At 36.3% G+C, this 27,065-nt stretch overlaps 1 protein-coding gene across 2 annotated transcripts in view; it reads left to right on the forward strand.

Moving 5' to 3' along the window:
• Positions 1-27,065, forward strand: part of MYO16 (myosin XVI) — a 334,545-nt gene that overhangs the window by 213,707 nt on the left and 93,773 nt on the right. For both annotated transcript variants that reach the window (XM_072342368.1, XM_072342360.1), the window contains exons 17-21: positions 6,075-6,186; positions 9,319-9,436; positions 10,178-10,249; positions 10,840-10,981; positions 18,475-18,547. In XM_072342368.1, coding sequence (XP_072198469.1) covers positions 6,075-6,186; positions 9,319-9,436; positions 10,178-10,249; positions 10,840-10,981; positions 18,475-18,547 — 517 coding nt within the window. The remainder of the gene's footprint in view (positions 1-6,074; positions 6,187-9,318; positions 9,437-10,177; positions 10,250-10,839; positions 10,982-18,474; positions 18,548-27,065) is intronic.

Genomic DNA, 27,065 nt, shown 5'->3' on the forward strand with positions numbered 1-27,065 from the left:
ACTGGGTTTCATAGAATAATAGGTTTTGTCAGGGACTTCAGAAGGTCCCAGAGCTTGTTTATTAAAGATGTTAGCTGTGATATGTGAAATCTTTATTACCACTAAACATATTTATTGGTCTGATTTAGCAGCTGTAGTAAGATTTCAAGACTTAGAGCTAATCTTTATATTATATAGTCTCCTATTTCTTGCATTGCGTTCATTTATATTAAACCTACTATATATATATATATATATATATAATTTTCTTTCATAATTTTATACTTTAATCAACATTTTGGTATCACTTAGAAACACTTAGTAATGTAATTCCACCAATCTTTTTATTATTCATAACAGAATGTATTTTCTTCAGGAAAGCCTTATGAAGTGTCCATCTGGCAAAACCAGACTCTCTTTTTCCCTAATTGGAATCCAACTTTTAACTGTACTGACAAAAGGGAATTTCTGATCAAGTGGAAGCAACCTGCTAATCTTTTTCAGATAGCTTCACTGTCAGATAGGAATTGAACCAGTGTAATGAACTGCATATTTTAATATGATAAATGACAATAGTGTGTATATGTAAGTGTGATGTAAGGAGTTTGTTCATGTAGAATACTTGAACATTTCAAGTGTTTTTTATGAATGCAGAGTGCTTAGGTTTAGAGGCAGTGTTTTGCTGTTACGTTATTTGTTGTGTCAGTGAAATATCAAAGTTTGTAACAAACCTCAGGAAGGCTTACTCCTCTAGGGTCCCTGTGACAACATCTCTCTTTGTGATCAGCCACGTGTATCAAGGGCTTTTGTCTCCTCACCTGGCAGCAATAAACAATACGGTTTGAAGTATTTGATGTTTGTAGTTTTCCAAACATTTAGTGCAAAATATCATTTGTCACCTTTTTTTTGCTGGAGATTAAAGAGGTTCCTTGTGTGATATACATCAGTAGTTCAGGTCTCCCATGAGACACCGATAATCACATTCTGCAGACTTTGATGATTGTAGTTGGGAACTATATGGATACCTTGAATTCTGATCAAAGTCTAAGTCAGCTTTTCAACATCGGGGAAGTAGATTTGTGGCCAGAAAGTGATTGTTTTCTGGCTTTGTTTTGAGTATACTTTTGAAAATCAAGAAAAGCTGATTTTTGAAAGCCTTCAGTGTTCTTGACTGTGCTAAACTTCTCTGGCTTAGTGTGAAGGAACTGGACCTGGGATGTGATAAATGAAGGTTCAGTCTCTGTGCTCCATCTGCTTTGAACTCACTTTGAAATGGTCTTCCTGAGGCACAGAGTAGGGGTGCTATAGATATTTTCTTCAGGTTACGCCAAGTAGGAGACAGTAATAAAAAAAGGCATAGCCTCCTGCAAATAAATTCCCTAATTGTCAAATTTGAAGATCATTCTTTTCTTAGCTCTTCATAGGTTTTAGAAATGTAACAACTCAAGTAGGAAAACAAGAATAAAATGATACTTTCACCTTCTGTAATAATTTTGTGACTTCTACTTTCAATTCCCTTTGCTCTTGTAAGGAAATGAAAACAACGTGTTTTGTTTTTGTTGAACGAGGCAGATTACTTCATTTGATACTAAATGGTATTGAGTTGCAGTTCAAAAGAAAATAAGTCAATTTAATTTCAATGATTCAATCCAATTAAAATATTGCTTTGCTGAGTTTTTGACAGAGCAGCCAACTGATAGTCTAAACTTCACTTTTTAGTATCAGTTCCTTGCTATTTCCTTCGTTGTCAAAACAGAAAGTATTTCTTTAAAGAGATTTTTGACCAGCATGGTTGTCTTAGAAACTTTGGAATATGCATACATTACAGAAGTCATTATTATTCAGGTAAATTGGCATTTGCCCTTGTGTATTTCTTCTTCTTATTTGAGATATAGATATCAAATTATGATGTGGACTGCGGGTGTAAGTGGAGTAATATAAATAATGTTGATTGTAGCAATTATAATGAGAAAGATAAAGAGTAATTGTTAACTTATACGAGCAGTTAATACAAAAACAATTTCATGTAATAGCAAGGACTTTTAAAAAATGTTCTTGCACATACTGTTCATACTCCTACCTGAAGATTTGTTGTATGTCATTGCAGTGATGGCTGAAGAATTGTATATCATGATTATGTACCAGGCTCTGGGCAGCCTGGTCTGGTTTTTGGTGACCCTGCTTATAGCAGGTGGGTTGAAACCAGGTGATCCTTGAGGTACTTTTTAACCCAGGCCATTCTGTGATTCTCTGATTAATTCATCTTCCTAACAGAACCCCATTTTGTGGATCAGTGAATTTCTTTATTGAAATAAACATTCACTGATCACATGTGCATAAAACTTTTTTGTCTGCTGATAAGCTGTCTAATGAGAATACCTGTCCAGTGCAAATGTTGACATGGCAGCATTGAAACAGATGGTTATTCAGTCAGTAAAAAGGGGGTAATTATTAGAACTGCATAGACAAGTTGGTTCATTGTTTTTACTGGAGATAAAACATCACTTTTCTAAGCATCTACCCTCAACTAGAATTCTCAACTTCAGCCAAAACTTGAGAATTTTTTTCTGAAGCCACAGTAAACAATGTGGGTGTACATTTGCAGAGTGAATTTGCACTCAGAGATAAATAAGTAAGGTGAATTGAACTATGATAAATTAAGTCCACAATTGGTGTGCAGCATACATGCATGCACTGGGCGTTATGCAGCATCCCTGCTGACATGTGTAACCGTTTTCCTAAGTTTTTCATCAACAAATAAATTAGGAGTCACCAGGTATGGTTTGCACCTGATACAGAAACTTATAGGACCACTGCACACACTCTAGTAATATAACGGAATTCCATGAATGGGATGGCTCTAACACTGTAGGTTACAATAACAAAAAGGTAAGTTAAAGTAATAACCAGAAGTTCCATGGTAGGTTCACAATAGAACTTTTAAGCAGTTCTATCCAGTTCTATCAGCATCAATGAGTCTCTATCCAGACTGCTCAAATGTCAAGAGAAAAAAAAAACAAACGCTGCATAAATGAGAGAAAAGCCAAGCTTACTAAAAATATATACACTATAGAATAATGATGTGCCTGCAATGAAATGTGTTTAATCTGTGTTAGAACTCTTACAGTATGAGGCATTTCTTTCCCCTTTTCTTATATTTATTCTGAAGGTGGCAATTTAGAATTCTTTTTGAACTCTGTTTCTTACACATAAAGAGGGGGAAGTAATACTGTTGGTACTAAGGATGTCTCAGGCATTTGTCATCCTTTTCATTTGGGGTCTTTAAAGGGATAAGGAGTTGGCAGGGAACAGTTCTACAAGCACAAAATAGTTTATATATTTCTGTCTAAATTTTCTAAGGTAGAATGAACTTAAGAGTAACTAGAAAAAATATGGTCTGCAATTCCTTGTACAGTCAGTATAGTGTACTTACTCTGTTATAGTGTACAGTTAGTGCATTTGGAGGAGTTGTATGATATCCTTCAACAGTTCTAAGCACTTTATGCAATTTGTCCACCATTAATGATGTGTTTCATATAATAAACATACAATGTTTGTATCTTCAATGAAAGTTTCATTTTTCATTACTCCTTAGAATAGTTTGGAAAAGGAGCATGGCTCGTGGCAAGTTAGAAAATACCTTCATCGCTTTTAGACTAGGGAAGCTGATTCTAAATTCAACTGCTCGTTAGGATAATTCCAACTTCAGCCTTTTCCAAAGGCACCAACACATCTGCTGATTAAAACTGGAGGTGGTTTATAGTAGGAAAGTCACGTTGCCTTCCAACAGGCATGTCTCAGCAGATGCTGCAGTTTATTGCTGGGTTGATGGAGCCATGGGTGCCTGGATTGGCAGGTGCCCAGTTTGCCCCTCTGCTGTATCAGCAAGAAATGCTCATGCTGATGGCAAGAGTTGCCGCATGTTGGTTCGTATCACAGCTCTGCTTGTTCCTCCAAGGGAGTGAGTGTCCTGCGTCACTTTGCTATGCCTTGGTCTGCCTTGATAAGTGTTTGTAGTGTTTGTATGCTTTCTGTTTCTGCAATATCCAACAGCACTTTAGCTATGCTAAGAAGAGCTAATTAAGTTGAGTTGCTTAGATAAGAACAGTATGCAATATTCTCAAGTGAAAGTATCTCCTGCTCAGTATCCTTAGAGACACAGAATTTTTCAGCAAGAACTCCAACAATGAGCTTTCTTGGCAAGCATGGCCATAAGCTTCCAGTCCCTCCATCCATTCAAAAATAGGATGTTTTGACAGCAGGATAGATGCTGCTGCAAATCTCCCAGTTACAGATTGATATAGCATCAGGCCCACACAGCACTGGACTGGTATAAGCGCACACAGCAGGTAAGAACTATGGAAAATTTTCTGCTGGATTGACCTTTATATCAGTGAATTCTGTGCCAGATTCAGCATCAGGTTTATTCTAGCCTCCTTTTGAAACATGCAGGCAATGTGGAATAAACAAACAAACAAAAAAACCTAAAACACCCAAAAAACAGAAAACAAACAAACAAAAAAATGCAAACCAAGCCCACAGATCTGGCATACACTCTGCATTATCTGCTTCTAGCTAATTTGACAGATGTGCTATCATTTCTATTTACCATTCTTGGGGAAAAAAGCCCACATGTTTTTAGTAACCTCCAGGAAGTGCTGTGCTCTAGCAGTGATGATCACAGAACCATGTTCTCAAAGGCTGTATTAATGCACAGGCTTTAGCCACTGTGATGTGAGACTTGTTTGTACTTGAAATGTCTGCTAGTTGAGTTCTTCTGTTGGGGCAGAAAGTACTTATGCACCTGGGCATACATTTTTCCCATCGTTCTCTCTTACCCCACCTGTTGAGGAAGCTTATATTAGTATCAATCCAAGCCAAATCCACACTGGTGAACCCACTATCAATCTGTTAAAAATGCACAGGATATTTAATGACAGTTATCTTATAAACCTCACTATCAGCTACAAAGATACAAATATTAAGATATTCCTTTATCTGTTTCTAAAAGCTGCATATGTTCACACAAAATATGAACTTTATAAGTGTTACCACTTTTACAAGATCATTGCCAAACTATCAATGGTAGTGTTTTTATTTTGTAATTATTCAACCCTTAGTGCCCTAAGAGTACTATTGTGCCTGTAGATGTATTTCTGAAGGGTGAGAATAAATTGCTATGAAGGTTAGATTGCTGTTCTTTTCCCTAGTCTTTTGTACTATAGTTTTTACTTATTCTGTTTTAATACTGTTTTATGCTGGTTCTGTTTTTTTTGTTTTTTTTTTCTTTCTTCTGAGTTGTCTGCTGCCCTGGATGCCTCTCTTTCTCTCATCTAATCATTATTTTTGCAAAGGTTTTAGCGTATCATTTTGCTTCACAATGTTGTATAACACAGTACAGCTAAAGGGCTGTGTGTATTTACTACACTGTGTACTTATTTAGTACTTTGTTCTAGGAGAGACTGAGTATGCCTGTCACCCTTTCAGCTGCTAAGGGAGAGTATGATCACAGAATGAAGCAGATAGGAGCTGATCTCTTACTTAGCCAGGGGGATTTAAGCAGCTAGAGTTATCAAAGGATCTCCTCAAATCTTTCTTCTGAAGGCAAATCTCTGGTACTGCTAGAATGGCAAAAGTCTCAGTGGTATAATTTAAATCTGAAATGTTAGTTTACAAGTCAGGCTCAAGTTCAGAGCTGGGGAAGGCACACAAATTTCCTTTTAACTTTTTTTTTTCTCTGAAAGAAATACAGGAAGAAAGTATCTGAACATAAAAATGAACACAGAAATGATCTCACTTCCTTGTGAAATTCAGAAGTGTAATTTTTTGTCCACGTACATATATTCAGTGAATGCTCTCCATATAGGTTTTGCAGCTGTAGTCTGAGTTTATACCTGCACTGAAGGAATGTGGTGTTAAGTAAGAGCTTAAGGAAGGAGATGGGTAGCATTCTGTCCTAGGTACTTTTCCCTCTGATGGCTGAGAAATCTGTGATAAATCTCTGATTAGAAGAGGAAGAGCTGACTTTTAACCTCATCAGCTTGATTTTGCCACCAGCACTGGAATACTCAATATGCTGATTTTCCTCTGTGCAGGTATCTAAGCCAAACTGGGCTGGAAGAGACAGTGTTAACAGCTAACCCTCAAAACAGGGAGAAATTAACAATTCTTAAAGAAGCTCTTAGTGCTATGGGATTCAACAGCCTGGTAAGTTACACAAGTTTATGTTATTTGCAAATAAAATGGCAAACGTTACTTCATTGAAAGCAAGTAATGAAGAACTCTCACTAATAACCATTTGTGGAGAAAAGAAGCCTCTTTTTGTCTATTGCTTTCTTTTTCTTTTCTCTCTCTTTCTCTCTCTCTCTCTCTTTTTTTTTTTTTTTTTTTTTTTTTTTTTTCTATTGGTAAAGACCTTGAAAGAGTATGAAGTACTGGTTCACTCCAGGGAAATTACTGTAATCACTTTTAATTAGACATAGCACCAACAATGTAAATCTTTTTCATTCTTAAAGATTTGCAAAACAGCTTCAAGGTATAATACTCTGAACAATTAAATTACATAGATAAAAAGAAACAATCAAATCCCATATGACAGAAACCTTATAAAACCCACAGGATTTTTCCCCCTTCCCAATTATCTCACTGTCCCTTTTAATTTTGTGAAACACACATTCCAAATGCATTTATTTGCAACATCAGAAGTAAATACATATTAAGTGAAACAAAATTAGGGCAGGGTACTTTGAACGAGCTAATATAATGCCAAGAAAGCAACAAGAAGATAGGTCTGATTTTTGCCTTCAATCTTATTGCACTAATGAAGAAGATATTTAGAAAATCAATCAATAAAAGCTTATGAAGAACATTGTGTGGGGAATCATACTGAAATGTGAAGAAAAAATGGGAGGCTGAGTACAAGAACCCTAATTAAGGTAGTAACAAATGTTCTTTGGTAACCTATGGCATGTTTTGATATAAAGAAATGTTTCAGAGTTGTTATTTTTTTTCCATGAACATTCATGTGGTTATATAAGAAATGGAACACATATAGGTATATTTAGCATAATTATCCTTTACTCCTAATGTCTTAAGCTCAGCACCTGGAGAACTGAATAGCAGAAATTCCGTGCTTTTCCAGAATCCCAGCGTTTAGTGTAGGGTTCATGTAGCGGTGCATCTCTCTAGCTGCCCCATTAATCTTTTTGTTCCACTGAGGAAGGGGTTTCTCTGATAAATAAATAATAGTATGTATAGTGGATCGCATTTTGAAGCCTATTGAAAGATGCAGTGTTTTGAGATCCAGCTCTTTACCTTGCTGAGAATTCCTCAGGAATGTGGCATCCCAGAGAAGTGTGAATGAGCTTCAAAGCACCTCTACATCCAAATAGCATTAAAATGATTATAGATTGGTGATCTGTGGAGTTTGAGAGTACTGCAGGTTGATCTATTCTATGGAATAACGTAAATAATACATGTATCCTAAAAATACTACCTATTACTTCTAAGATACATGGAGAGATCTGTATGTATTATTCTTTTACTATCTGTTCACATTCAATAATAGATTAGATGGTCTCCTTGAAGAACTACATGAACATTTTTAAGCAGTCTTCAGTGGAACTCTGTGAAGTAGCTTAATGTTTATTAAAAACTTGTTTTAAATCTGAAAGAGCATGTACCTTAGAATATGACGCAAATATCTTCAGAACTCTAGAACCTGAAATAAATCTGAGGCCTTTTCAAAACTACCCAAGAAACCCAGCCATCTGCCCCTCACCCCGCTAAAAATCAGTGGGGTACAGTCATCCCCAAACCAGTTCTGAACTAGCTAAGAAGAACTGTGCTGTGTTCATACGGCATTAGGCCTTGTCCAAGAGCTCCAAGTATCACCCTGGCTTATATACCAGATTAGTGTGGTGATTCATTTCTTGCAAGATGTGCGTTATTCATAGTTTGCCCATAAATAAAGACAACAAAGGTTTTTGTTTGTTTATTTTTTATATATCTTGGGGTTTTTAACCCGCAACTTTGGAATTTTGTAATAGAGAAATATACCCTTGCCCTGCTTCCATCTATTTCTCACAGTAAGAGACTGAAGTTGTTATAATGTGGTTTAAAGCATCAAAGCTGCTTAAACAGAATCAGAAGCCCTTTAGTCTGTATCCTAGAAAGCCATAAGATTTTATTAATGTCCTTTGCTTTCAGGCATTATTAGAAAATGGAACAAGAAGAAAAAGAAAAGCCTTTTTTTTTTTTTTTTTTTTTTTTTTTTTTTTTTTTTTTGTGACCTGTTGCTTTTGCAGACTGATGTAAAGTTATTCAAGCATGGTTTTGTTGTGTTCAGAATTCAGTGGAGTCACCAGATGGTAAAGGGGATATATTTCATCTGCAGTTTATTTTTTAATTTTTTAATTTTACTCTACAAATTCCAGTAAGGCTTCTTGCTGTCAATTCTACTGATTCAGTAGAATCAGGTTCTATAGAATATTATATTTCACAAATAGTTCAAGTAAGAGATGTCAAGTAGCTTTGCAAGACACAAATGCCATGTAATGCTATAGTGGTTATCAAATTTCTGGTTTTATAATTTCAAAGGAGCACAGTTGTTATATAACTGACTTGAAAAAAACATCCGTGTACACACATTTTTCCATGTCTTAAGCATTTTTGCTTTATTTTTAAAATATTTTTTTTGTTTGTTTTTTGGCTTGAATTTAAAACAGACAAACAAACACAAACATCAGTTCTCTCCTGGTGTGGTAAAAATGAAAGCAGGAGAAACCAAGGCCTTAAAGATATCTGTTTCACAGTGTTAGCGATATCTGAACATAGCATGCAATCATGGGTGACAAGGAAGTTGCTTTTGTTTCTTTGCAACCTTAAGCACAGCTTTTTCTGCCAGGAACCTGCTGTCATTTAAAGCTAGATGCTTTGCTTGGGGATGCAGTTGGCTGAGGAAGAAACTGACCTTGCTTTTCCTACATAAAGAGTTTTACTTAATGAAAAATCCGAATGGAGAAGATATTTTTCCTGCAGAAATAATGCATCCATTGAAGATAGTTCAGTATTTTTTCCACATGCTCTTGAAGAGGATTCTTAACTCAGTAACTGATGTGATTAATGTTAAAACACAAGTTCAGAAGGGTCATTTTATGTCCTCCATAGGTTTCAGTTTGATTTCTAAATCCAAATCTCCTGCTACCAGTTCTCCCATGAATACTTTTTAATTATTAATATATAAACTCGTGGAGTGTGTGTTTCTATGGAGCGCTGCCTTTCACTGGTGTGCCTAACAGATCTCTTCTTTATCTTTAATTGTGCATGAAACGTGTGCAGGAGGTGGAGAACTTGTTTGTAATCCTCTCAGCAATTCTGCATCTTGGGGACATTCGCTTTACGACCCTGACAGACACTGAGACAGCGCTGGTGTCAGACCTGCAGCTGCTGGAACAAGGTCAGTGGGACCGCAGCCTTGCTAGACCGCTGCTTGACCCCACAGCAGGGAGCTTGCACTGGGCCACCGATAGGTGGAAACCCGGCTCCAGGGAGCCAGCATCCACTCCTGGAGAGGCCAGTGCCCCACTGAGTGGACGTTTTATAAACTGAATTTTTATGAGACTAAATAAAATGTGAGTGTCGTCAATTATTCAACTCAGCATCAAATGTAATTTCCCAGAAATATTTGTACAGGGCACTTTGTGCAGCTTTCTTTTAAAACACTTGTTTGCTGATTGTCAACAGCTGAATGATTTGCATTGAGTCAAATTCCTTTCAAAATCTGTGTCTTAAGAGGGTCTCTTGGTTTCATGCTTTGAAGTTTGCCCTGTTGGTCACTAACAAATCTCCTCAGAGTGACTTATGGATAGAGATTGTCTGCAGGCAGCATACCTTAACTCCTGTAGGAGACAAAGTCTGCCAAGTGCTGTGGAAAGTCCCAGGTACCCTTACAAGAGGAAAGAAAGCAGTAACATAATATGCACACACACTCCGAACTTCACAAAGTGCTGACTATAGTAATCCAATTGTTTATGTTCATTAATTCTGATTACTTCTGTGACAACACTTCTGTTTTTTACGGTACTGGTCCTTTCACTGTTCAAAAAAGAACAACTATGTAAGAAAATCTGTTATAAAAAAAATGTGATATGCTATGGAGCTAAGGACAGGCTTTCTTTAAACTCTCTTTTCATTTCAGTGGCAGGGATGCTGCAGGTTTCACCGGATGAGTTTGCTTCAGCCTTAACAACTGATGTTCAGTATTTTAAAGGTAATCTTTTCCAAGGTTATGTTCTCGTAGATCATGCTTGGTGACAGTCTGATCCTTCTGATTTGAGAATGTTAAAACTGATCATTTTTGTTTTGTGTTTTTCATTGTCATATAAAACTTACCTGTTAGGAAAATGCAGGATTGTCTGCCATGCAGTATGTCAGACTGAATTAGAACTGTCTTCATAAGATGGAGCAAAGCAGTTTTGCAGTCTGACACAGATGAACTCTGTCAAAGGTTTGATGAAACTTAGAAATACAACAAGGTCACAGATTTGATATTAATACTAAGAACAAAAGTCTGCAGGAGTGTCTTTAAATAACAGGTTTTGAAAAGGTTCTTTTAAGTAAAATACTAGTTCTCTGTAATACACATACCCTTTTCTATTGAAAAGAAGTTCTCATTTCCAACCTGAAGATCTTGTGTTAATAGTCTTCTTATCTTTGCTGGATGCTTCTGAAAAACAGTAGCAGCACATATAGGTATGGCAAAAGAGAAGTAAAAAAAGGTAGGAGGACTTACTGTAACTAAAATTACTTAAGGCAAGTTTTACAATATGTTTTATTTCCATTTTATGCTGTTTGTCTTAGGAGACATGATAGTACGGAAACACACCATAGAGATGGCAGAATTTTACCGGGATCTTTTGGCAAAATCTCTGTATGGTCGTTTGTTTAGCTTTCTAGTCAATACAATCAACTGCTACCTCCAAAATCAAGATGAAGCTGAAAGGTAGGATTACCGTGACAAACTATTAACTGTGCCATTATCTGTTCAAATCCAGACCCATAATACAAATACAATGGTATCATTTAAATAACATGTTTATGATAGCACTGGCACTTGAATCTTTAAAATCACTAAAATGTTTCTCAAATGTTTCAGATCACTCTCTCGGTATTTTGTTTGTTTATTGGCTTGCTTGAGTGGACGTGGTACTTTATGCAGTTCTCTTGATCGGTGATTAGAATTAGTAGTCATTTAAGTGTTGACATTAAAGAATGAATAAAGCCTTTCAAAAGGCAGGTATCTGCTCGACGTTTAGTTACTGCAGAATATGCAATTTCTTTCTCCCCAAAACTGTGACCTTAGAACAGATTATTAAAAACAGAATTTTACTCAAAGTCTTTCAAGTAGATGTTTAAACTTCACTTATTGCTGAATGCAAGTTGCTGTCCAGCATGGTTTTGTAGGAAAAAGAAGAATGCAAATTATCATGCATCAGTGGATCAATCGAGGCACAACAGCAACAGTGAAAAGAAGAATTTTCAGTCGAATGAAAGTGTCAAATTAAGACAAGAGACCTAATTAAATGGTCATATGCATATGAATTAACAAAGGTCCAACATCTCACATGTGCAGATGGACTTTTTAATGAACATCAAGTATAAGATGACTTGGCATTGTTGATAAATGGAAATCCACAGAAGACAGATTTGAGACTAGCAAAAAAAAAAAAAAAAAAACAAAACAAAAAAAAAAAAACAGAAGTAATTTTTCTTTATATCACATCTGTCCTGGTTTCAGTGAATAAATATTTATCTGTGCTCTTATATGGCTGTTAAGAGTTTGAAGACTTTTATTTTATTTTATTTTATTTTATTTTATTTTATTTTATTTTATTTTATTTTATTTTATTTTATTTTATTTTATTTTTTTCTACCCTATAGCAAAGCAGTTAATGTTAAATAATATTTCTCTTCTACAAGCTTAACCCACAGAAAAGGTTGTCTTGAGAAAGTCAGAGCTTTCTGTGCTTTCCTTCGTTATATGTGACACCTGCTGGGGGCAAAGAGAAGGCTTTATGGTAATACTGAGTGGTTTTACTTGGTCTGCTTCTGGCTGCAGAACCCCTTACAATTACGGAGATGGACAATCAAGCAGGAGCAACATTCTGATCTATGTTAATTTGAAATACTGTATTTATAACAAGGAATGACATCCTCACAATAGGGTGTTGACTATCATTGTTGTTCAGTAATGCATCCTATGGAATTCCATCCTTACTGGAACAGGCTGCCCAGGGAGGTGGTGGAGTCTCCTTCTCTGGAGATATTCAAGACCCGCCTGGACGCCTACCTGTGTGACGTAGTGTAGGGAGCCTGCTTTGGCAGGGGGGTTGGACTCGATCTCTAGAGGTCCCTTCCAACCCCTACAATTCTGTGATTCTGTGATTCTATGATATCTAGGAATCATAGGTTCTTATAAAAAGTCAAAGCTCTTTGAATATTATTTACCCTGTGTTCTTACTATAATCACATTTGCCTGAGGTCACTATTACTTTGTGAAAATATTTCTTTGTAGAATTATTTCCACCTGTCTGGTAACTTCAAGGCTAAGTGCTAGATAAAATACAACACTGGTTTGATATTGTCAGGAATGAGAAATTTGCGATATATATATATATACATATATATATATATGCTTGAAAAAAGAAATTTTTTCTTTCATGTTGGCTAATGAGAGATAATGAGCTCAGGATATATTGGCAATGCTGATCTCCATCCAGACATGGAGCCATTGACCACCACTCTCTGGGTTTGATCCCGCAGGCAGTTCTCCACCCATAAAATCCATATCTTTCCAAATTGGAGATAAAGATGTTTTGGGGAGCTGTGTCTAAGGCCTTATTGAAGTCCAGATAGAAGACATCAGTGGCTCTTCCTTTGTCCATTGATGCAGTGGCACCATCACAGGAGGCCACTAGGTTGGTCAAACAGCACTTGCACTTGATGGAGCTGTACTGGTTCTCCCATATCACCTCCCTGTCTTCCATGTGCTTTAGCATAGCTACCAGGAGGATGAGCTTCATGATCTTTTCCAGCAGAGGTGACGCTGAAAGGTCAGCAATACCTTGGGTCATCCTTTTTACCCTTCTTAAAAATAGGTGTGATGGTGCCTCTTTTCCAGTCACCAGGGACTTCAGCTGTCTGCCATGACTTTTTAAATATCATTGAGAGAGGAACTAGGTATCTTGATTTTCCAAATTGTAACTAAAAGAGACTAGAGCAGTCAGGGTTGCCTAAACATGGCATTTCAAGGTACTTGATTGCACTTGAGAAAAGTTGGATCTAGTGATTCAACAGTATTAATACAGTGTCACAAGATGACGTATTAAAAATGCCTGATGCATTCTGTATCAAGGCTTTAAATTCATTAGGATTTAAGGATGCACATCAACTCTTTTGAAGTATATTTTTATTTTCTGATGAAAAAACAACTAATTAGGTAGGTTTGATTTAGAATATCTAGATATTGTCTTCTCTATGTGCTATTAGGTAGAAGGTGCTGTGTTTTATCATTTATTTTGCAAAGAGTTTCTTTCTTATGTGCCGTGAAGATGGGGTTAATGCGAATATACATGCCATGTTATAGGCAAGCAAAGTGAGCTAGCATTCAGCTAATCTCTCTGTGTTACCAAGTCAGCCATAGTTTTCTCTTTCAAATAAAGCACATAGAATATATCTGGATCTGCACTTTCTGAAAGCTTCTGTATTCTGACTGTGTAATCTTACTCCCAGTGAAATTCAAGTCCTACCAGAGAGTAGTTGTGCAACATTTATGTGGGCAAAGGAAAGATCTCAGGAGTCTCATTCTCAAAAGTCTTGATACACATCATCTGATTTATAGTATGACTGTGAGTGAGATATTTCTGAAACAGAAGTCTGCCCAGCTAAAGAAAAAAATCAGAGCCTAAACTAAAATTTTTACTGATCTGTTACACAGTAGATGGATTCTGAGTATGCAGGAGGGGCAGAAAGAAACTTCCTGTTCAGAATATGAACCCACAGGAGGACTGTCTTTATATGTGGAGGCAGGGGAAACTTTAAAACGTACAGACAGTACAAATTATTGAGTACAACATTGTGTGTAGCATCATATTTTGAGATCTGCTTCAATCTGGGTCTTTGCCAGTGTTTCAGTGAACAATGCAACACCATGTTTTAAAGTGTAAAACAAATTTTGCTTTAAAGAGCCAGAGGAGTGTATGTGCTGCTAATGAGAGAACTATAGATCTTCAGTCAATTAGCAAAAATGTGTCTTATTTCCTTCCATAGCTGTCAAGTCACTCAAGGAAATGTCTGTCTGATGAAGAATTAGTGTTTCTTTCCACTGTGTCCAACTGTTCTTTATCTGTACCTCTCATACTTGGTTATAGTAATTTAAAAAGAAAAATAGCAATTGTTGAATAAAATGGCTGAGCGATATATGGAAATTACACCAAGTCTCCACAGAAATCTCAGAATCTTAAAAAAAAAAACCTCAGTAAAATCACTCTGAAAAGTCTGGTATGTCAGTAACTGTTTGAGATGAAGAACTTTTACAACTGGGAACATTAAACCACTGTCTCATGAGTAGAACTGTTCAAGAGCTGCATTTATTGTCACAGGTGTAATCTGTCCCTGTGGGAGCACTGAGGAGGTCTAGGTGGAATCCTGAGTGCAGCGGCTCTCAGTTGAAGGCTTGGTTATATATCCCATCTCATCCTTAAAATACTTCCTCATTAGTCAGTGATGCTTCTGGTTTATCCAGATGAGACATAAGCTATCTCACTTCCTTCCTTGCTACTAGCAGAAGTTGGAGGAAGAACAAAAAACCTTATATCTGGGCTGATGAAAACACTTGTTTAGATTGTATAACCTCAGCAAATTTACCTCACTGCTTTGTGTAGGTAGAATATGAAAAATGGCAACGGAAATGAACCCTATGGATTTCTGAGCCACAGACATGACTGAAATGATTGTTTGGAACTATATAAAGGAAATTCTCACCTACATGAGGAATGGCATACAGTCTGAAAGTCTCTCATGATGAATGACATTTGGTCTACTAAGATGTTGGATCTTTATACAGGATGTTTTTTATATGTATGTTGTTTTTAGGAGTTACCAAGTCCTTTTATATCATTTATTCAGAATCCAACTGTTGTTCATACAAGATCGAAAGCTGTTTCTAGTCTGTGAGGAACTAGTATACAGTGGGGATCATTGTGAAGAAAAACGCAAAATTAGAGAAATTGTAAAGTCGTTTTGGTTGAAAGGCTGTTTTGTAAATCACAAAAATCAAATTAGATACGGTTAGCATCCAATGTGTGTTTAACTGTTCACAGATGTTTACTTGTGTCAGAGATGGAAATGAATATCGACAAAGTGCTGTTCTTCTAATTTTTATGTGAAAAATTCTTGTCAAACCCCCCAAAAAGATGTAACAATAATAATACAGTAAAAGTAATTGCTACTTTAATAACTGAATTTCATGTCCATATGAAGTGGAAGTGTCCGCTTCTCTTATCTTCTAAATAAGTGCAGAAATTATCTCATGAAACTGAAGGTTTTGTCACCAGTATTTTAATATAACTCTTCTAAATACGCAGATTCAATATTGAATATCTGAAACAGAGTGAGGACAATGGTCAGTGATGTTCAGCAACCATAAAAAATGGGGTAACATAAAGGAATTCTTCAGAACAAAAATACTCTTTTTAATATTTGTTCTTTTAGACACAGGTGACATGACCTTTCATTTCTAAACACGGAATCATGCATGCTTTATTTTGCCTTGGGAATCTCTGCTGTGTTTAATTTAAGGGAAGTAATTTTGTTGGAATTAATATGATTGACAGATAGCCAAGAAACTGTATATGGACCCTCTCTCTGAGGAGAAAGCTAGTGTGAAACAGAGGAAGACAGAAAGACAGAAAATAAAGTAAAATAATCTGTAACTACATATAAAACATGAATTCTGATGTTGTTCTGTCTGTTGCTATTTAGTTTGCAAAATATGGGCAATGTTAATTGTAATCATAGAATAATTATAGGCATAGTTTGGAAGGGTCTTTAAAGATAATCTATTTCCAATCGCGCTGATAGGGAACGTTCCAGTACATGAAATTACTGTCAGATTTTGCATATAAGTGTCACGATACAGGAAGAATTTATTACCATCCTAATGGAGATAGATCCTTGTTTTATTTGCCCTGTTGATAAGATTTTCATATAGTGAGTGCATCTTCTAACATTACATGGCCAAGATTATCATGTGGAGTTCAAAAAAATATTAGGGTGATGTGTTTTCCTGTCAAGTAGATGCAGTATTTCAGCTGCTGTGTTACACAGCAGTTTCTGTTGTGCTTTCCTATGAGGAAAGCTAAACAAAACAATAAAGTAAGAATGGAGTATTCAAGTATTCTGAAATTTCAAGCAACTCCAGTAGTTTGCTTTGAAAATGTCTAATTTTTCTTTATAAAAGTGAACAGGTTTTTTTTTCAAAACACATTATGACAAGGAATATGCATCAATCTCTAATCAGTAACGCTTGAGAATAAGGCTTACCATTTTTCATACCAGTTAAATCACACTCAGAGGAGATAGTGATATATCCACATGCTTCTTCTTGCAGACATTTCCTTGGAGGCTAATCAACCTCACGGTAACCTCTCTTGCCCAATAAAGTCATTGTAGGCTGGATTTATTACGCAGCTCTCATAGTCTGACATTTATGCATATAACCAGTCTTGTGACAATGAGTAGTGCGTTGAGCAAGTATACCTTAGAAATGAAGACAAACTTCATGGATATCATTTTTAAAGAAGGCTCTTCTAGTCCCTAGCAACTGTTTTTTTCTTTTTGTTGTTGTTTTTTGTTGTTGGTGGTGTTTTTTTTTTTTTTTCTTTTTTTTTTTTTTCCTAGTCTGTTTTACAGTACTCTTATGCTATTATTATTTTACTGTTTCGAATGTTATATGGGAATTTTTTTCAGGGCTGCTGGATGTTCTTCCAATTGAATGGTAGTGATGGTAATTTTATATTGGCTGTGGTAGGCCAACAATGAAGCACTCAGCAGTGGATCACCTTTTTTTCCATTTTCCTCTATAATGTGGTATATACAAAAATCTAAACAGAGAGGAAATATGGTACATGATGGAAAAATGTGGAAGTAGATCTCAGAAAGGGAAGACTGCAATATTATATGCATGCATTTACATATTATATGTACATTTACAAATCATGTTGTAAAAAAAGAAAGGAAAGCTCATCTGCTATAGAAAAGCATCCATTTCCTTTCTCATGAATGGAAAGTTTTTCATTTTCTATTTTCTCCTCCCCATGACAGCTATTGGCTATAATAGGGAAGCCTTTAATTTTACGTGGTGATTACTTCATCCTGAAGAAATTCACACTAGCCAAACAACAACCTGCTTTTGACAGATTTTCTCTCTTTAATGATAAAATGAATAAAAAACTCAGACTCCCCAGGACTGTTGTATAAAGTTCTCAGATTCTTCCAAAGCAAGCAATAGGGTATCCCAAACATTCATTTTTCTCCCTGTAACAACTTAAGTTCTCCTCCAGATTTGGATGACAATGACTTAGTCCCAAGTAAGAGGAGAGTAATAGCTTCTTTGTCCATTTCCCATTCTCCCTGTCCAAATCCTAGTTGACTATCCTACCCTAGTCCTCACTGGGCAAAAATAAAGCCCTTTTTTTGATGTAGGCAGTGGTATATGAGAAATAAGATGAACTGCCAAAAGGTATTTTTTTATGTATACAGAGAAGAAACGTCTGTTCTCTTCATGCCAAAATCCTCACTGTTCTTTCTCCTGGAAAATATAACCTCTTGTGCAGCTGGAGCTCAGAGTGTCTGCTTGATGCTGGCACAGGGGACTTGGACTTAGTGGCTTTCCCTTGTGCATTCGGTAGAGGCAGTTCTGGCTGTTGGGGAAATTGAAACTGAAAAGGGTGACTGAGTGTATCCAGACAATTTGGAAACTTCCCTTTGCTGGCTATTCCTAACCTGAGTGAATTGATACCTGCACCTTTAGAAACTGGATTTTAAAGAAGCTAAGTAATTTTTTCCCTTCATTTTATTTTATTTTATTTTATTTTATTTTATTTTATTTTATTTTATTTTATTTTATTTTATTTTATTTTATTTTATTTTATTTTATTTTATTCTTTGAAGACAGCTGCTAAAGCAATCTCAACCCTTTATTTGTGTTTGATGTGAGAGATTGGTGGGTAGAATTTTTATTCAGTTGTATATATAGTCTGCATGTGTGATTCAAACTATTTTTTTTTTTTTTTTAATAAGAAGGCTGTTTTCATGCCAGAGCAGAAATACTTTTGTCAGGAACAGCAGATACATTATTCTCTTGCTTGAATTATTATCATCTATAATATGTGTTGTTTTTTTTTTTTTTGTTTTTTTTTTTTTTCTTTTTTCCAGTGACCGGATATTTGAAATTGGAATACTGGATATTTTTGGATTTGAAGAATTTCAAAGGAATACTTTTGAACAGGTAAGTAGCTTTGCTTTTCTGAATTCACTATAACTGTCAATTGTCCACAAAGATAAATTTTCTTTTTTAGCCAAAACAAATGTTTTGATCAGAAAATAAATTTCAAGGAGAATAAAACTTGTTCATAAAACATTTTTTTCTCTATGTGCATGTTTGTGTTTGAATTGAAACAGAGTTACAGAGTTATTCATCATTTTAAAAGAATCTGGTAAACGTCTATCATAATGATTTGAAAGAGGGGTAGTATCAGCATTGAGAAGCAACCTGACAAGAATATTTAGCGTTGTCTATTTTCGTGCTTGTGAAAGTGATCCTTTAGCTGGGTTGCTGAATAGGACAATAGACTAGATTGGGATAAAGACCAAAAGGTCTTCAGATGCCTAAGAGAAAAAAGAAAAGAATGAAAATGCTCCATTTTTCAAAGTGCTATTACTGGCAAATTCATCTCTTTGTGACTTCTCAACATAAGACTTTTTTAAAATTTGAATTACACCCATGAAAAACAAATTAAACTTTAGCTCAATTAATGCCTAAAAATCCTTTTGAACATGAAATGTTTTATGAAAACTGTGGAACTGTTTGCTTGCTGTTAACACTACTCTCTGATCACCAAAGCTCTTGTCAAGTGCACATTCCAGAAGACATTACACTACATGCTGAAAGAAATGTGTAAGTTTTTGTTCTGTTGTTCATTCATTCTGTTACACAGCAGAAGAAAATCAGAGCAATAGGAAGAAGAAAACAAAGGACCTATTATTGCTTGAAATCAGAATTTGCCCCTTTATCTCAGTTAATCCATTGTTTTATGGCTCAACTTTCTCATGTCACCATGCCACATTAGTTCAGTATGTGTAGCATATTTACAGGGATGTAGTTTCTAAAAGTCTGAAAGAACCAAAAAGGTGAGCTTACCTTTGTTTTCAAAGTAACATTTCAGAACACAGTAATATATTTCCAGCTCCCCTCACACAAAACTGTTTTTGCTGTTGCAGTTCTGCCTAGCTTTAAAGCTTTGTTGGCCTGAAGATGACTGCCAGTATCCATAGCCATTTACTCAGTGAGAATATCTTCTTTGGGAGAAAATATAAAATGAAAAATAGAAAGCATATTGATGGAGTGAGGATATGTCCACACTCAAAACTAATTCCATAAAACCTAATGATTAACAAGGATAAAATATTCCAGACATTTTAGAGGAATCTCAGAGGAGTGCACCTTGAGACTTGCTGGTTTGTGTTTGTTTTTTTGTTTTTTGTTTTTTGTTTTTTTTTTTTCACTGACTTTTTTCTGCATTGTTTTCTGTCGTTAAATACATACAAGTTCTGTGACTGATGTCCCAAAAAATACCATGAATTCTGCTTTCGAAGATAAATCATTTTCTGCTTAGCAACTGCAGAAGATGCTTGAGATGAGCCCAACAGGAAAATGAGTAAAAGTAGTTTTTGTATTTCTTTGCAGTAAGCATGGTAATTTCAAAGTCAGCTTTGAATTATTATTGTATTTTTTAATAAACAAGTGAGTATCAGGAGAAACTGACTGTCCCCCTACTTGGACTGAGTGGGTTTTATTGAGTAATATTGAGTAATAGTGTGGGTCGTTACATCAGAAACTAGTGAATTGCATTCCTTAAAAGACAGAATGGTGGTGAGGGAATTACAAAGTTCATTTTCATATCAACTCTGTAGTGTGGTTAACACATCAGATTCCTGAAGTGATAGGTTGCAGTATCAGCAAACAGAAGCAGATTGTATCTCCACATGGCGCAATGTAATCACTCAGACACACATACCCCAAACTGCCTGCACTCAGGAGCTATGCAGCAGTCTAGCCTAGCTCAGTATCCTGCCTGGGCTCGTTAACTCTGTTGATAAACCGGCTTGCAGCCCAGATATGGTCCTCATGCAAAGCATTGCATCATGTCTGCAAACACATCCAGTGTCAAGGCCTGTGATTGCAGTACATTACTAGTAAATGGGCCTAGCAGATGAACAGTGTAGGAGCTGTAAAAATTATTTTTTCATTATATTTACACTAACATTTTTTAAAACGGCATTACAAAAAGTAATTTGGCAGAGATTAACCTTTGCTTTCAAATTAGTGTAAGACAAGGCATTCTGTTTGTCCGCTCTCATGAAAATAGTTGTAATATTTCTTCAAGAAGGAATAAAAACACCTGATTGCTGCAATCTGGTGATGTTTCAAGATGTGTGAATCTTTCTGGTGACTCAAATCAGTTCAGTTGGTAGACTTTCTAATAGAACATTTCAATAAGTCTACAAAGAGCCACAAGGTTGGAGCCAGGTTTTCCTCAGTGGTGCCCAGTGCCAGGATAAAAGGCTGTGTAAACAAACTGGAACACAGGAAGCTCCCTCTGAAGCCCAGGAAGCTCTTATCAGCTGTGTGGGGGATGGAGCCCAGAGAGGTGAAGTCTCCTCCTTGGAGAAACTGAAAACCATCTGGACAGCCTGTTCTAGGTAGCCCTGGTTGAGCGGGAAGGTTGGACCAGATCATCTCCAAAGGTCCCCTCCAGCTTAGACCATTCTTTTATTCTCCGGTCAGATGTGTTGCGATCATTTCAGGAAACATGAGTGCTCTATGAAAAATAGCAATGTCTGTTTTCAGTATTTTCTTAGGACCCTTGTTTGAGAGGAACTGTAATTTTTTTCTGTTTAAGTTGCATTTCTTTAGAAGTTGAAAATGTGTGCTGCTTGTCTGATAATGTTTAAAGGTAGATTAGATCTTATCCATGGTCCTTCACAGCACAGCTCCAAATAGTGCAGATAAGGAATGCTGCTATGTTCTTTAAACCATTATGGCACTGTGTTCTCTGGCTGCAAGAGAACACAAATGAACTCATGGCAAATGAATATAAGCAATAAGCAGGTGAGAAGGTGGATGAAGTTGTCTGCACCATTTTCCCCTAATTCTTTCTATGTTTATTATAGCAGAAGAACCAGATGGTAAAGTAGAAAGAGTAGCACTTCTTTCCCATGTGTAAATTCAGAGTAATAAAGGTCTTTAGTTGTGGAATATAAAAAAACAATCATGCAGTTAAGTAAAAGGGGCTCTAGTAGAGTGTTTCCTCTCTGTTGCCTAAGTCAACTGATAAACTGAAAAGACATTTAGCTTTTGCTAAGTAAGGTATTTAGCTCTTACGTGGTCTTTTGCACCTGTAGACTTCCTATATATCCTCCTTTTTATAGGAAGTGAAAGTTATTTATCCGAGTCAGGACTGAAACAGTCAAGTGTCTCTTGACTCTCATGCAACTCTATGCCAATTAAAGCGTGTGTGGTAGTAGAGAAACGTGTCTCCTGTGGCAGCTTGGTGCTGTAATTCTCTTATCATAGTGGTCAGCTGGCTCCTAGAGCACAGTGCATTGCTTGCTCCACTCAAGACTTCACTTCAGAGTCTCTACAGTGAGGCAGAAGAGCTTGTACAACCCAGCTGTGTTCAGAGGAATTTTTGCCTGCATTTTTTACTAGGTTTAATCGGTATTTAAAATTATTTCTTCACTTTGCTGAGACTTCATCTGATTTTGTCATGTCACCTTCTCTAGCCAAAACAGTCATAATGAAATATTTTTTAAAATAAATTACTTTTCCTCATCCATAAGCCTTTTTCTGGCTATCTAAATGAAAGGTTATGTTGCCTATTACAGAGATAGATGGACATGAATAGGTAAAAGTTACATGAATTAATTTTCCTACGGTCATTACAGTCTTAGTCAGGGAGGTCAGTATGCAGTTGTCTGCATTTAGACAATCCGAAATGCATTACAGTATCTAATTTTATGTGGAAAGAATAAATCTTATTTGGCTTTACCTGTCCTGTGGAATAAGAATGTGGTCCAGCTAGCCTCCATATACAGAAAGGTCTTAATATCCCTATCAGAGAAAAGTGAGAGCCAGCTGCCCTGTTGGTACCAGGGAACCGGTCATGCCCATCCTAATGGGCACCATCACACAAGGTCTGGTCATGGTAGGCAGAGCCAGGCTCAGTAACTGGGACAATCACCAGCAGTGAGGCAGCAAGCAGTAAGTCAGGGCTGGGGTCCCATCAGGAGCAGTGAGAGACATATCTGGAAACTGGCACTGCCATGAGGCCTCTAGGGCAGGGACAGGACATGGACGCAGGTAGGGGCCCAGAGGAAACCATGGGACAATAAGAATTAGTGCCCTCAGGGACCTGACAACCCTCTGCTATAATTCATTCCCTGACCCATTTTCTGAGAATCTTTCGCTCCTTGTGGCTTTTGTCATGTTGTACCCTTGTTCCCTGTACTGTTCCTCTTTGTACTTTTTTCATTCTGCTCACATTTGTTTCATTTGGACAGGATGCTGCTATCTGCCCGGTGCTTCAGAAAGCCACTGGAAAATCAGTGTTAGTCTTTTTTAAAGTTGGCTACCTCAGTATGCTCACAATGTACCCAACATTAAAATATTCTTTTTTTTTTTTTTTTTTTTTTTTTCTACTTTTACAGTAGACACGTTGAGGCTGAAAATAAAATCCTTTATCTAAAAATTTAGACTCCTGGACATATTCCATTTGTGATAGGTGAAATGCTGCCCAAGGTCTTTTCTTAACTGGTTTCTTGCTTTTTCACAGCAGCACCCCATTACATCCCATTACAGCAGTACTGCTGACCAGAAGTAGGAGGGAAAAAGTGGTGTGGGTGTCTAAGTTAAGATTCCTTCAAACAAAGAACTGTTATTACCTTGTTGGTTTCCTTGTTTGTTTAATAATCTTGTGTGTTCAAAATCAGCCGGGTGTATACTCCAGTTTGTACTGAAATTTTATCCTTAATGAAAGAGCTTTACAGACTTTCTTGCAGAAGGACTGTCAGGTAGCAACTGTGCATAACAAAATTTTAATAAATGAGGGTTGCTCTGAAAGTAATACCTCCTATTTTACTATGTTGGCCCACATTGTCAGAGGCAGATGTTGGTGGTATGGCAGTAGAGGCGGAACCTTCCCACCAGTATTCCATTACATGTTGTTGCCATGTGACAGATGGCAGCAGAGGGGCACTCTGACAATGGTGTCTGACATGGAAGTGCAGATGGAGCAAAAGTGTGTCACTGAATTCCTCCATGTGGAAAGAATGGCATCCGTTGTCAATCAGTGATGCTTCCTGAATGTTTCTGGAGACCAAACAGTGGATGTGAGTACAGTGAGGTGGTGTGTGTTTCAGCAGTGGTGATAGCAATAGTAGGTCATCTCCACTGATTTTTATGATTGTGGCATACAGGCTCTTGTTCACTGCCGGTGAAAATGCATAGAAAATGGTAGTGAAAATGTTGTTGAAAAAGAGTGATTTTTAGCTGATAATTTACTCGATCCAAGTGCATTGTGTTCTTTATATCTGTTGCAGTTTCTGTGGAAATTAAAAAGAGGCATTACTTTCAGACTGACCTACGTAGCACTCTCATGGAATCATAGAATATCTTGAGTTGGAAGGGACCTTGAGGATCATCAAGTTCCAACCCCCTCCCACACTCAGGACCACCAGCCTCCATATCTAATACTAGACCAGGCTGCCCAAGACTACATAAATTGCCTGTGAAATCAAGTTCTTCTGATAGTCAGAAACACTGTGATTTTGTGTTGATTCTGCATGGAACACAGGAATTCTGTATTAGGTCCTATTGCTTCTAAAAAGCAAAGGAAGAAATATAACAATTTCTGATGTTATGCATTCATTAAAATTATTTGTGGAAATCCAGGAACTGTTACACAACATATTAAAAGAGTAAAGAGATGCATGTATATATATATATATATATATATATATATATATATATATATATATATATATATGGTGGTTTTTTTTGTTGTTTGTTTGTTTGTTTGTTTTTTCTCTTAGAGTAGCAGATACAAGAGGGAATAGTAACCAATATACTTCTGAGAAATGAGTGATTACCTACCCTTGGGTCTAAAAACATTTTCCGTATCCAGTTTTAGTGAACAGAAGTTGATTCAGCCTTCCATTATCTCAGAATCATGTTTTTGAGAGCAGCTAGAGCACATCTTTACAAATTCAGCTTTGTGCCATAGTTCCATCATCTTGGCCAATAACATACAGCCTGATAGATAGGTTGATATGACATGTGTAAGCTTTACTCAGTGCTCTGAATACACATCCCTTGAGAGAGCTAATCCTTCCACATAAGCAAAGGATGCAAATCAGCATTTGCAGAGGATGCTTACATCCGTTGGTCCCCCACTGACTGTGTCACCAAGTTTTCTCCCCTACTTTTCTTTTGCTATGCTTTTTCAGATGTTATTTCATATTCAGTGAGGAGCAAGGAAACAAAAACAAACCAAAAAAAAACCCCAAAATGTTAATGACAGGTGCTTTTCTGTCTTTGGAGCAGAGTATAATTTTCTTCCTTAATTTTAATTTTGAGTATGCTTAATAGTACTAACCGGCCAAATGCAATAAAGGGAGAGAGGTCAAGCTAATATGGTGAAAATCTATCAGTTTTACCAAATGGCACTGTTTTTTCAAATACTGCAATTTGCATGCTACTTCAGATTCAGTTTGTTTAAAGACTTGAACTTGACCTTTTTGTTTTCTTTGTTTTCTTGTAATACCGTAGAAATACTTTTTAATGAAGACTCTGATACATAAATTGTGTGGTTTTTTTTTCACCTACACATGACAGTGAGTTAGGATTAGAAAGGAAGGCAGAACAGAAGGTTTTTGCTGAAGAGACATACAGTGGAGTCAAATTCAAGCGAAGAGTAGTTTAAGCATATTTGATGACTAGAATCATTGGTAATGCTGAGTAACTCTAAAGTTAAGCAAGCGTACAATGCTTAGAGGTACTCCTGCAACATTTATTTTAGGTAAAAAATCATTACTGCTACATTTGCATGGGTGAAAATTAAGTACATGTGATTTTCTCAATTTTTCATATATTTGGACAGAAAACATATCATTGTTTTATAAACCTCATATGACAGACCAAAAGAAGATGAGTTAGCAAAGATAGCTGTGTTCATTTGCATCACATTTCTACATTTCAGCTGCTTTAATTGTTACAGCAACCTGTTTCAAGTGTTTAATTTAAAGCCTTCAGTTTATCATCCTTTTCCTGTGGGATGTGTAAAACACTGAAATGGGGAAAGATATGATGAGAGTGTTTTGCTTCTCAACAGCCGTTGGCTGCTCTCCTGGTGCTTGTTCTTCAGAGCTGCTGCTCACAACCGCTGCTAGATAGAGAAGTGTTTATAACTTTATGTGGATTTTGTCAGCTTCTCTTAGGGTAAAGTTAATCAATGGTAAAATTAAATGGCTCTCTAAAGGTCTCACTTGCAAATATAGATATACATAGCATGTGTCATGTCAAATCCTTGCATGCCCTGTGAAGTACAAGCTTGTAATGTTACATATACTTTCTAAAATAATGTCGAGAGTCTTCTGAAAAGAATTTGGAACTGGAATTTGAATTTGGAAAGCAAGTGGCAAAGCATATATTTGCCTGACATAAAATTTAAAAAGCTGCCTCTTTCCATAAAACAATTAAATAATACAAATCAACTTTATGCTTTCATTGGTAACAAAATAAGACAAAAAAATCCTGCTTTTAAAAAAACGAAACAGTGGTATTCTTTGAAGCCGTCTTTTGTCTGCACTTTCATGTGTTGGTAAAGACAATTAGTAATGGACATTCTGTTACAAAATGTGTTTCTTCTGTTTCTTCTTATAGTTACTAACAATAGCCTACTTCACTGTAGAACAGGTGCAAGGTGGCTATTTTAGCACGGGGAATTGATGGAAAATTCAGGCAGCTATAATTCTTTTCTCATTTTCTTTTCCCTTACCTGCTTTTTAAGTTTTTTTTAAGCCATTTATGCTTGATCTAAATATTTACTGTTTTTTTAACATGACTTGCTGGTGGAATTGTTTTTATGCAATTTGTTCATGGAAGGTATAGTTTATGGCCAAAACAAGTATGTGACTGATTTAACATTGAAAGAGACTTTGTGCAGTCTTTCCATGCATCATTCCTCATATAAAGTGTCTTCCAACCATCTAAGAGTCTCTGTTTTCTTAATTTTGTAATGATAGTTAATGCACCATTGGAGGAGATTTTAGAATTTCCCACTAGAATTTCCATTTTAATATAAATAAAATAGTTTAAGATTTATTCGACAAAGTTATAAAAGTTCTTTGAAGATTATGAGCTTTGAATAAAACAAAAGGTCCCAAAATAAGCTGATTCAACCGTCACCTGTTTGTAATTGGAAGCAAGATTTGTGTTAAAGTCTTTATTTTAGATAGTTGTCAATACAACTTTTAAAAGGCAATCAAAGAAAATATTTGGGAGCTTTTTATATTATTTATCTCTACAGACTTTGAACTTCTCTACTGAAGACTGTCTTCTTGCCAAGTTTCCCTTAGTATATCAATAAAATGGAGAGAGTGATCTACTAAATATTCCTAGATGTTTCATGTGATCTATTTGAACAAAGCCCAATGAGTTCTTTCAGTGGTCTGCTATGTGTAAAAAG

Source organism: Excalfactoria chinensis, chromosome 1, assembly GCF_039878825.1.
Source record: "Excalfactoria chinensis isolate bCotChi1 chromosome 1, bCotChi1.hap2, whole genome shotgun sequence".
In the NCBI taxonomy this organism is placed as follows: domain Eukaryota; kingdom Metazoa; phylum Chordata; class Aves; order Galliformes; family Phasianidae; genus Excalfactoria; species Excalfactoria chinensis.